At 39.2% G+C, this 12500-nt stretch overlaps 1 protein-coding gene across 5 annotated transcripts in view; it reads left to right on the forward strand.

The window, feature by feature from the left end:
* LOC135223780 (probable G-protein coupled receptor 21) overlaps window positions 1–12500 on the forward strand; it is a 75856-nt gene that overhangs the window by 58449 nt on the left and 4907 nt on the right. For all 5 annotated transcript variants that reach the window (XM_064262590.1, XM_064262573.1, XM_064262562.1 and 2 more), the window contains 2 exons: window positions 1–1535; window positions 3867–4098. The exon at window positions 1–1535 is cut by the window's left edge and continues 882 nt beyond it. In XM_064262590.1, the coding sequence (XP_064118660.1) occupies window positions 1175–1535; window positions 3867–4098 (593 nt within the window). In that variant the 5' untranslated portion in view covers window positions 1–1174. The remainder of the gene's footprint in view (window positions 1536–3866; window positions 4099–12500) is intronic.

Below are 12500 nucleotides of genomic sequence, written 5' to 3' on the forward strand. Positions count from 1 at the left end.
TCCAGTGATTCTTACTACCTCAAGATTTGTTTCTTATGGTTTTTTGTGTATTTCGTGTGACTGTTGTGTAACGTGGTGTTTATATTTTGTTGTGGTCAGTGTCTAAGAATATTCATCCTAGATTCGTGTGATACACAGTTTTACTGATATTTTGTAGAAATGTCAGAGAGAACACATTGGGTTACTGTTATACCAAGTAAAAGGCTAACAGAAAAGAGGACCCTGCACGCACTCGGGCACCTGAGCTTAGATCTCAAGCGTCTCTCAAACAGTCATAGCAAAACGAGATAACAGTGGTTGACAATGCTATCCAGTGATATGGCCTTTCATGGAACACTGAAGACTTTTGTAAATGTTGTTATTGCAGTCGCAGGAGGCCAAAACAAGCCCTGCTCATCATGTGACTGATGCAGCAGAGCGGCGCCATTCCGTTTACTTTCTTCACCACCCTGTCATCCTTTTCCAAGACTTGCTTGTTCAGGAAACCCTTGTCTACTCGAAGCATCATCCTGTGCTGTTCTCCTGAGCCTTTGACACAACTCAAAGGCTGTTGCTGTTGTTTCCAAGAGCTATGTTAAGAGGAACAGCGTCGTTTTCAATACTGCAAATGATCACATGACAGAAATATCCTCATTAGGCCCATCGGGGTTACACAGAGACCATTTTGAACTATTGTGTGGTCAGCTAACAGAGAATCAATCAAAGACTACTAGAATCTAGCAACTAAACTTACGTCTCTCCTTTCCCCCTCTTCTTCCCTCTTTTTTTTCTCTCCTTCCTTCCCCCTTTTTGTCGCCTATTCCCTTCCTGTCCCTTCAATCCCAGAGTATAATTCTCCTTGAACCCTTCTTTTCTTTTTTTTCTGCTTATTTTTAACTTTACTTGTAATATAATTTTTCTTTTCTCTATTTTATTTTCATAGCGTCTTGCCTTTTTCACACCTAGTTTATCGCCTCTTGTCTTATAACTTTGTAGCGGTCCTTTTGTTTTCTGAAGTAATTTCTTGATTCCTTAGCATTTATTTTTGGAGCTGCTATTAACTCTCCCAAAAATTAGCCCTCTCCGCACTTGACCTTCCTTGAGAACAGTCTCCTTACTACAATTTCCTGTTTGTTCTCTCCACTTGACCGTTAGCTCTCTTCCTAACCAAGGAAACCTCCCCTAAGCACTTCAAATGATGGTGGGTGCTCGAGGACTCGATGGAAGCTTGCTTGGCGGTGCTGTACTCGACGAAGACACCGTTGAAGATGAAGTAGATCTAGGCTCTATTCCTTTGCTCGAGACTCCGCCTGGAGAACAACCGCCGCCATCCCCTCGCCTTCTGGGTTACGGCGGTTATGGCTATGGGGCCGGTGGAGCCACCTATGACGGTTACGGTACTGGATATCCCCCCTATGGAGGTGGAGAGATTATGATGGCTGGCGGAACGCAGATTGGAGTGGAGAGCTTGGCCCAGGCTGCTGTCATTCTGGTTATTGGTGTAGCAATCATCATTTCGAATATCATCATCCTCGCTACTTTTATTACTATGCCAGGTAAGAGTACCGAGGAAGGGACCCATAGGTTCTCTCTCTCTCTCTCTTCTCTCTCTCTATCTCTCTCTCTCTCTCTCTCTAAGGAAAATAGGACATTCAAATAAATCATTGTAGTTTAGTTTACTCATTACCTAACGTAAGGTAATCAATGGCAAGTCTTTCATATTCAGTTAGTTACAACAGCTGTTTATTGCATAGGAAATGTATAGAAATCAGGAAAGGAAGAATGATATTAAGTACAATATTACTGATGATAAAGCAAATAGCTTATTGTTATCCTAATAAACTATGCTTCACTGTATTCCATATGTGTATATATATATATATATATATAATATATATATATATTTTAATAACATATATATATATTATATATATAGATATATATATAGATATATAATAGTTATATATATATATATATATATATATATATATATATATATATTATAATATATTACCCTACATACATATATATATGGAAAAATATGTAAATTCTTATTTACACAAAAAGTAATATTTGACATTTCCGTGATTATTTATGCACATGCATACAAACATGTTTTGATTCTGTATATAATGCTTACTTATAGATATGAATAGACGTGTGTGTATGCATGTTCGGTTATTTGTATATGGAAAAGAGAGAAGTGAGACATTTCAGTTTGTTCAGGAATCAAATGGACGGCAGTTAATTCAAGCGACGAACAGTCATGTGCTATTGATGATACAAGATCGAAGTTAATCCAAGGTCCAAGTGTCATGCAATCGGTTGATGTTTATTCACTTCTGCCTGAGCTGAAATTTACTTTTCAACTTCTTTCTTATAATATTTTTACTGAGTCATGGTTCACAGTTTTTTTAGCTAGGAAGGAAGAAAATGATTTATCATAATTTACTAACAATTATTTTCAGGAAACAGTCTATAAACCAAGATACCTTGCCTTAATCCGTTTTTTCATCTTCAGGGTATTGCCTGAGTATTGTCTTTATATTTATTGTCACCAGGAGATTCAGAAACATTACAAAATGAAAACGAAATAGGAGTCTCAGTACTGAAGAGCAATACCTATGATTTGTGTTTTACAATTGCTGGACCTTTTTTGATAAAATCGAGTCCATTCACAGTGAACTTATTTGGTCCTTCAGACAACCACAGTTAGTATAAAATTCAGTATTGATTCTACTTTTCTTTTTTTGCATACTACCGGGTGGGCATATGTGATTCTTTGATGTCCTTTATTTGATCATTCTACTGGTATCTCAATGCATGGGTAGTCTGTTGACGTATCTCCAGTGGGCCTTTTATATTTTCATACCAATTCAAGCCCTATATTGTCGGGAGTAACTGAGGGCATGAAGGAGTTGAGGAAAAAGTTACCTGGGGAAAAAATGTGGTTGTCATCGTAAGTTAAAAGAAAGAGATCGCAGCATATTAACCTAATGACTTTTTTGAATAGTCATTTTACTGAAATAGTTCCACTTTTATCGGTAGTTTGCATGCCTCTCCTGCAATTAGTTGTGAGAGAAAATTGGTAGGTTGAACGAAACATTTTACGTAGCTTAAAACAAAAAGGTGAAGTAGAGAAGACACGTTTTTCTTTTGATTAGACTGTCGTTCATTCCCCCAGGATTTTTATGAGTGTGGGATCTGCTAACATATTGACTTTAAAGGCATTTCTTCTTCCTCTCTTTCATTATTAAGGTAATTGTTCAGTACATGCTAAGTCGTTGTTGTGACCACTTTGAGGCGCTGCTGAGTTCTAAAGCAGTAGTTGTAGATATAGGAGCACATTGAATTCTATGACTTGTTCCACAGATGCTTCTCTGGTAACTGTTTTTTAAGCACAGTTACATGACATTGCATTTCATTCACATATGCTGTTTCAGTACTAGCAAGTAATGTAAGCAGTTTAACTGGGTATAGGCGATTGCTGGTAGCAGCCCTCATTGTGGCGCGATTGCTCTTTCATAGTTTGCTAATCACAGACCTATCAAGGAGCAGAAAGTCTAAATCAGTGTTCTGTGTATCAAGTTTTCCTTAGGACATATTATCATATTCTACATGTATTGAGAGGAAGTATGGAATGTCATAAAATTGGTAGCCATTGAACCATCGGGTAATCCTGTAATACTTCTTTTTTACGTAGAAATTTGAAGCACACTTTCCCAATCCCAGTTCCAGTCATTGTAAACTTAACAGAAGAGTATATACAGTAGTGAGTCAATAAGAGGCATAACGAATGATGCCTGGTAGAATACCCCACCTCATCTAGATTGCAGATACCCATCTATTCGACGAGACGGGTCGTAATTGTTTCTGTTACTCCGTAGGCCCAAAGGATGTCATCATGTACTACCTGATGTCACTTGGAGTGTCAGATTTGGTTGCTGGCGTGGTGGTGGTCCCGCTGAGTGTGTACCCGGCGCTCGTTCAGAGATGGGTTTACGGTGACGCATTGTGTGGCCTTGCTGGGTATCTGGAGACCACCGTTTGGTTTGCCCAGCTGTGTACGTTCATGTGGATAAGTGTGGATCGATATTTAGCCATACGAAAACCGTTGAGGTAAGTCAGTTATGTCAGCAGTTGCCCTGTATTTCTTTATTTTTTCTAACAATGGGGGTAATGCAACAGCCTCATCTTTTGACAACTTGCTGAGAACCGGAAGGTTAAGACTTCTAGAGCCACCCCCGCAAGGAGAAAATAAGTCAAATACACACTCAGATATTATATACCTTAATATATATATATGTGTATACATACATAAATTTGCACTTACACACAGACACACATACAGGTAAGTTTATATTACAGAAGTAAAGCTATAGAGGCTATCAAATCTGCTTCCTGATCATTCAATGAAACGGCTCAAACCTACAGTTCAGGAAGGGTAAGTTTGTTTTCTTTGCTGAAGTATCATATCATTGAGATTTTTAGAACCTAGGTCGTTTACATAGAACATCAATGTGTGCCATCAGAAAGTTGGGAACGTCTATTATCTTTTTTTATGCACTGAAGCATTACTGATCCATTAGACAGAAAATCCCGTAGGGGGTTAGTGCCGTCAGTGCACCTCACAAGGTACACTATAGGTATTACTAAAGGTATTTTGGCCCCTAGCTGCAACCTCTTTCATTCCTTTTACTGTACCTCCATTCTTATTATCTTTTTTCATCTTGCTATCTATCCTTTCTTAACAGTTATTTCATTGTGCAACTGCGAGGGTTTCCTGCTTTACACCTTTCAAACCTCATTTACTCTCAATTTTCGTTTCAGCGCAGAATGATTTAGGCCTTTGGCCTAAATCTTATATTCCTATCCTATCCTCCATTAAACAGAAAAGTTAAACAGGCCACGAGAAAAATATATAGTAGCTATGTGAGGAACTTCAGTTTCAGAGGCTAGATTTTGCTGTCTTTAAAAGGGCGTCACTTTTGACCGTCTATGACAGCATAATTCATGACAACACGTGCTACCAGTATTTTAGTAGCTGCGTTTTCCCTTGTAGCTCCTCATCTTATCAGTTGGTTCGGGGATCTGGCTCTCTATAAACTTAAAATCTGGTATAGAATATATAGTATATACTGCAGTTGAACATTCAAAAGACAAATCATTCCATATTATTTCCAACTTAGCTAAGCTTACGTTTATGCGTCACATCTAAAAGGTGGCTAACAAATGATTGTCATAATAATGTGACTGATAAGTAATACGTTGTCATGAGTTGAGGTCTTGTAAGCTTAGGGGCTGCGACACATTGTTTTACATTTCTGCTTTAGCACAGCCATATCACATAACAGGTGAAAATATAAGATCCAAGACAAGGTGAGGATTAGAGACTTCATGAGGAAATGCTCAAAATGCTTGTTATTCATAAAGGCCGGAAAGGGTTCTGGAAAGACAATTGGATATATCACTTTAGCTCTTTGTGAGAAAATTATGAAAAATCATTCAAACTGACAACATAATTCCTGATTCAATTGCCTCTTATAAACTAGAAAATTAATAACGTCAGCCAATGTAACAATGGGAAAAGGCAACAAATAAGAAATATGTCATTTGACGAGAGGACGTACTTTTAAAGTCTTCATTTATTTAAAGAAAATTGATGTTTTTCTCTGTTTCTCTGAATGAACTTTTTTTTTTTTTTTTTTTTATTTAACGGGTATTGTTTTACTTTTACGTCTTGGGCTACATACATAAAGATATAAATACCTTTGTACTCGAAAAGTGATTGACAGCGTATTTTACCTACAGACGCCAACACGAAATTGTGCATAGGTATAAATGCGAGGTACCACAAGGAAACGTATCCCCGTGTAATTTCACGTGTTCCTGTGAGGAAGTGATTCATAATGGACATTGAAGCACATACGAAAATATACATTCATACATATCCGTACGCATATACAGGTACAGAGTACATGTAGTTAAGAGGAGATTCATGGAAGGTGCCCTTCAAAGTTGCAACAACTAATTGAGAAACGATTCAAAGAAGACATGACTTCCAAAGTTTACCCAAAGGAGATGTCAGCAGAAAAGAGAGTAACAGATACTCATGACATATATTCTTGTGAATGCAATTAAAAAGATGTGGCTTGCAAAGATTGGCCTAAGGAATGATCAATCGAAAAGCGAGGAGAAAGAGGAACTGGTGTTGATCTTCTTCATCCCAGAAACATGGGTGAGTCATCCCTGAATTCGGAAGGCCAAGGTTGATGGGATCAAAGAAAGAGACTCTATTATTCAGACTTAAATGTCTCATCCTTTTTGTCATCGATGTTAGTCAGGCATCAGTAGGTTACACGTACTGTACAATAGTTGAAAAGGGATTTTTTGATGACTCAGGTGGACTGTTGCTCTCGTCTCAATGATGCTCTGTTGAAAGTTATTAATAACAAAAAGCTGTTGTTCGATTGACGCTGGTCATTTGATGTCACAGTCTTACATCCAGGCCGTTTGTTATTTGTGTAATGTAAGCTTTTTTTATTTGTTTTGGGGACCAGTATACATGAAGGTGCCGTGAAAGCTTAATAGCATGCTCTATTGGCCATTTCCAATAGAACGTAAAAAGCATATCAGCATGCTTCTTCCTGTGAACATGTATGTATACATTAATAATAATAATAAATTATTATTATTATTATTATTATTGATTATTATTGTTATTTTTATTTTATTTTATTTTATTTTTTTTTTTTCTCTATCACAGTCCTCCAATTCGACTGGGTGGTATTTATAGTGTGGGGTTCCGGGTTGCATCCTGCCTCCTTAGGAGTCCATCACTTTTCTTACTATGTGTGCCGTTTCTAGGATCACACTCTTCTGCATCAGTCCTGGAGCTACTTCAGCCTCTAGTTTTTCTAGATTCCTTTTCAGGGATCTTGGGATCGTGCCTAGTGCTCCTATGATTATGGGTACGATTTCCACTGGCATATCCCATATCCTTCTTATTTCTATTTTCAGATCTTGATACTTATCCATTTTTTCCCTCTCTTTCTCTTCAACTCTGGTGTCCCATGGTATTGCGACATCAATGAGTGATACTTTCTTCTTGACTTTGTCAATCAACGTCACGTCTGGTCTTTGTTTGCACGTATCACCCTATCCGTTCTGATACCATAGTCCCAGAGGATCTTTGCCTGATCGTTTTCTATCACTCCTTCAGGTTGGTGCTCGTACCACTTATTACTGCAAGGTAGCTGATGTTTCTTGCACAGGCTCCAGTGGAGGGCTTTTGCCACTGAATCATGCCTCTTTTTGTACTGGTTCTGTGCAAGTGCCGGGCATTCACTTGCTATGTGGTTTATGGTTTCATTTTTCGTATTGCACTTCCTACATATGGGAGAGATGTTATTTCCGTCTATCGTACTTTGAACATATCTGGTTCTTAGGGCCTGATCTTGTGCCGCTGTTATCATTCCTTCAGTTTCCTTCTTTAGCTCTCCCCTCTGTAGCCATTGCCAATTGTCATCGCTGGCTAGTTCTTTAGTCTGTCTCATGTATTGTCCGTGCATTGGTTTGTTGTGCCAGTCCTCTGTTCTTTCTGTCTTTCTCCTGTCTCTGTATATTTCTGGGTCTTCGTCTACTTTATTAGTCCTTCTTCCCATGCACTCTTTAGCCACTCGTCTTCACTGGTTTTCAGATATTGCCCCAGCGCTCTGTTTTCGATGTTGACACAGTCCTCTATACTTAGTAGTCCTCTCCCTCCTTCCTTTCGTGTTATGTATAGTCTGTCCGTATTTGCTCTTGGGTGTAGTGCTTTGTGTATTGTCATTTGTTTCCTGGTTTTCTGATCTATGCTGCGGAGTTCTGCCTTCGTCCATTCCACTATTCCTGCGCTGTATCTGATTACTGGCACTGCCCATGTGTTTATGGCTTTTATACATATTTCCGGCGTTGAGTTTTGACTTGAGTATCGCCTTGAGTCTCTGCATATATTCTTTCCTGATCGTGTCCTTCATCTCTTGGTGTTTTATATCTCCTCCTTCCATTATTCCCAGGTATTTGTATCCTGTCTCATCTATGTGTTTGATGTTGCTCCCATCTGGTAGCTTTATCCCTTCAGTTCTCGTTACTTTGCCTTTTTGTAAGTTGACTAAGGCGCATTTTTCTATTCCAAACTCCATCCTGATGTCCCCAGATACAATCCTTACAGTCTGGATTAGGGTATCTATTTCCTTGATGCTCTTACCATACAGCTTGATGTCGTCCATGAACATCAGATGGTTGATTTTGTTGCCTCTTTTCTTGAGTTGGTACCCGGCATCCATCTTCTGTAGTACTTTTGTCATGGGAATCATGGCTACTACGAAGAGTAGTGGGGACAGTGAGTCGCCCTGGAAGATCCCTCTCCTGATATTAACCTCTGCTAGTCTTATTCCTGAGCTTGTAAGTATTGTATTCCAGTTGCACATTGTATTTTTGAGGAAGCTGATGGTATTTTCCTCTGCCCCATATATTTTCAGGCATTCTATTAGCCATGTGTGTGGTATCATGTCGAAGGCTTTCTTATAGTCTATCCATGCCATGCTTAGGTTGGTTTTCCTTCTCCTACTGTTCTTCATTACCATTTTGTCTATCAGGAGCTGGTCTTTTGTGCCCTACACTTCCTTCTGCAGCCTTTCTGTTGGTGGGGGATGGTGTTTGTCTCCTCTAGGTAGTTGTATAGCCTTTCACTGATGATACCTGTTAGTAACTTCCACATTATTGGTAGGCAGGTGATAGGCCTGTAGTTACTGGCTATATTTTCCTTACTCTTGTCTTTTTGTACTAAGGATGTTCTTCCTGTGGTCATCCATTTGGGTGCTTGGTGATTTGAGATACAATGCTGGAGTTGTTCTGCTATTCGTGGGTGTAGGGCCTTGAAGTTTTTGAGCCAGTATCCATGGACTTCATCGGGACCTGGGGCTTTCCAGTTTGGCATTTTCTTTAGTTGGTGTCTGACTGTGTCTGTCGTGATGTCTGTGAATCTTTGTTTTATTCTCCCTGTTTCTTCTTCCTTGACTTCCTGGAGCCATGTTGCATGTTTGTTGTGTGATACCGGATTGCTCCATATGTTTTCCCAGAGTCTCTTACTTGGTTCGGCTTCAGGAATTTCTGGGTGGTTGTCTTCCCCTCTTAGTTGGCTGTATAGTCTTTTCTGGTTGGTTCCGAATAGTTTGTTCTGTTGGTATCCCTTATTCCTGTTCATGTACCGTTGGATCTTGTGTGCTTTGGCCTTAAGCCTCTGTTTTACATCTTCTATTGTGTTGTTTAGTCCCCTCTCTTGTACTTTGTATTTCTCGTTGAGTTCCTCCCTTGTTTTCTTGCTTCTTAGCCTTTTTTCTGCCATCTCTTTCAGTTTACTCAAGTCAGATCTCATCACCATGATTTGCTTTTCCAGGCGCCTTTTCCAAGGAGGTTGCTGTTTTGGTTTCTGTTGGGTTGGTTGTGACGGTGGTGTTGGTGTTCGAATCCCCATCAGTTCTGCTACTAATCTTGCTCCTGCATATGTCAAGTTATTTGTTTCTGTGATACTGGTGGTGTGTATTAGGCCCATTATTTCATTGACCTCACTTGTTTTCTCCCTTAATTTCTTGGTGTTGTAGGCTTTCATGGAGGGGATCTTTGTTCTCTCTGTATCTGGCTCCATCCATTGTCTAATCTTTTCTACCCATTCCGTCCTCTCTGTTACTTCGTCGGTGTTTCTTCGTGTGTCGTTGTTTGATACTTCATCCTCTCTGTCGTCTTCTGTGGCATCGTCTCTCAGTTCGTCTTCGTGTAATTCGTTGTCGTGTGACATTTCCCTTTCCAGTTCTTCTCTTTCTGTTGGGGAGAGCCAGTTCTTTTTCTTTATGTTCCTTACTTGGTCTGCCAGCCTCTGCTCTGTTTGGGGGGTGTTATTCCTCTCATTCCAGATGTTGATCAATCTTCTTCTATATTATTATTATTAAGAGGAAAATAATTAATGTTTGAAGCGATGAAACCCGAAACTAGAGAAATTACTATTATTATCAAGAAAGTTACTGGACATAAGTGGTTTTACAAGCTTCAACATAACACATAACAGGAAAGCCCCCATTGACAAGATAAAATGAAACAGAGGAATGCAAGATAGGGATAAACATAAATATACGTGAAATTGGGAACAAATAAATCCATAACTAAAGGACAGATAAGCCACATAAAACCTTCCGTGGAAGCAGGACTTATCACAGTATTATAGCAAAATTATATCCCAGCGAGCATCAGCACCCACAACACTATCAGGAGGACAACAACGATCCCTGGCGCAGGACATTGTGATACTTCGTGGCAAGTTAGCAGACACGGGATCCTGAGGCACATTTGAACTGTGCAAGGAGACTGAAAAAGAAATTGTTGCTGTTACCATAATTAGAGAAAAGGAACCCCTCCTCTGAATATCTTTTTCTCGAATACAGAGGTCCTAAGATGCTTACGTCTCCCGGCAGTGACAAAAGAAAGAAGTACATCATCTCTAGGTATAAGAAGCTTTGTTGCAGCAATAGAAAATATGTTTCAAGTGGTGCGTACAGATAAGCTTGGCATTAAAGTTAACACTGTTTCCAAACCAGAAAGCGAAGCCTTTTCGTGACATGCTAGTTCACAGAGAATGGTGAGATGGATTCATGAGCAACAAGTATTGATAGATTAAGTATCGATTTTGCTTGTGGTTCAGTTGGCTTCTTTGATCGTCAGGTAAAGCTCTGCCTACAGCAGCACCAAGCTACTCTTTTTGGTGCTTTGATTCTATGAAAAAGCGAAGCCACGTTCCAGGTGTCATTTACTTCGAGGATATTGCAAAATAATTTTTGGAAAATATGAGGTGAAACTTCAGGTCTTCAAAGAATACTGCACTTTTGAACTTGGGACGCCGATGAATGTCGTCCATTGGGTTGGGGAGAACCGATGAAATTCTGCTTATTTAGTGAATACCAGCAGACAAACAGATGGCAGGTGGATTAATATCACATTCTCGTCTTAAAATACCACCTGGGCAAGAGCAGTGAAGACGATGTCGAGATCAGAATAAAGCAGGAATTCTACCAATTAGTTAACCTATCTGATTAGTTTATTATAAGAAAATGTCTGTAGTTTTTTATCATTAAAATATTAATGAAAGCTCCTTTGAAAAGTTAATGCGGTCATATATTCGGACTTAAAATTCAAGGAATACAATGTGAAAACGGCTGCGTAACTGTTCAGTATTCAGTTGTTAAGTTGAGTATCTTTGTATGGGTGACAACTAATTATTGTCATGTAATCATGTTTGCTTCAGTTTTGGTCTTTCAGCATTGAAGTTAAGTACTACTTCATTGGCCGGTAGGTATTTGGATAAGAGAATACAGTACACGATTTCCAGATGCCACTGGCACATGCTCTAGTGACTATGTGTGTAGGGCAAAAGCATGGAAATGGCAGTCACATCTACAAAAAGTAAAACCTTAAGTCTTTCTATACTTAAAATGAATCCTATAAAAGGAGTGAGTTTTGTGAGAAAAGACAGACCTATCCTCGTTCCTGAGGGTCAATAACTCTCCGAAATATTCCTGGTGCTGGATGTAAACCAGAGTTCCCCAGCATTCGTTTCCACTATATCCGAATGAACAGTGTCATTAAAATCATGGTTTCCCCAGCCTGGATTTTTTTTTTATATTCATGATAAGCCCAGTTTTTCCAGGAGCGTCATTATTAAATATCGCTGCTATTCTGTCTTGATTTGCTGTTTACCTGCATGATCCTTTTACTCAGTATATCAAGATGTCTTGATACAAAGTCTCAGTTTTCATGCTACTATTTGCAAAAAGCTGGTGAAGATTGCGGGGGGTAATGAGTAGAGAGACATACGAGAAGCGTTCTAGAACTTGTATCTCACCTTCCCCAAGTATTTCTATAATCATTTGATTGGGCCTGCTCATAGCATTATAGCAGTGTAAATTGACAACGATGAAGTTTTCAAACTCATGAAAAAAGCAATTTTCAGTGGCTATTCAGTTGCATAAATTTAATTTTTTTTAATTTTTAAGTGGTCCCAAGTGTAGGTACTCAAGAACCCTGGAATCATCTGGTTAATGAGCTCTAATGGTGGTTGACAGCGAGTTCAGCAAATCCTTTCGGTGCTATTTTATAAGACAATGGCCTCTATTTCCACTGCTGCTGGAATAACCCGAAGCTTTTTGCTGGCAGTTCTCTCGGATTTGTGGTTACCTCTATATGCTCTCTTGAAGTATTAGTCCTCATTTCCTGAACAATAATCCGTATGGAAGAAACCAACCCTTGTTGCTATGTATCTTGGCTCGGGTTAGTTCCCAGGAAAGAAAAGTAGCTTTAATGCAGAGGAGTACGAGCCTGATTCTCGAACGATATCTATGTAATGTGATGAGTCTAGGCATCTCGAGCTTAGGCAAGGAAGTGAAGGAGCTGAACTGGGTTCTCTTGCAAAGAAAAATTGTTCATACCAGTAG

Source organism: Macrobrachium nipponense, chromosome 20, assembly GCF_015104395.2.
Source record: "Macrobrachium nipponense isolate FS-2020 chromosome 20, ASM1510439v2, whole genome shotgun sequence".
Lineage (NCBI taxonomy): Eukaryota > Metazoa > Arthropoda > Malacostraca > Decapoda > Palaemonidae > Macrobrachium > Macrobrachium nipponense.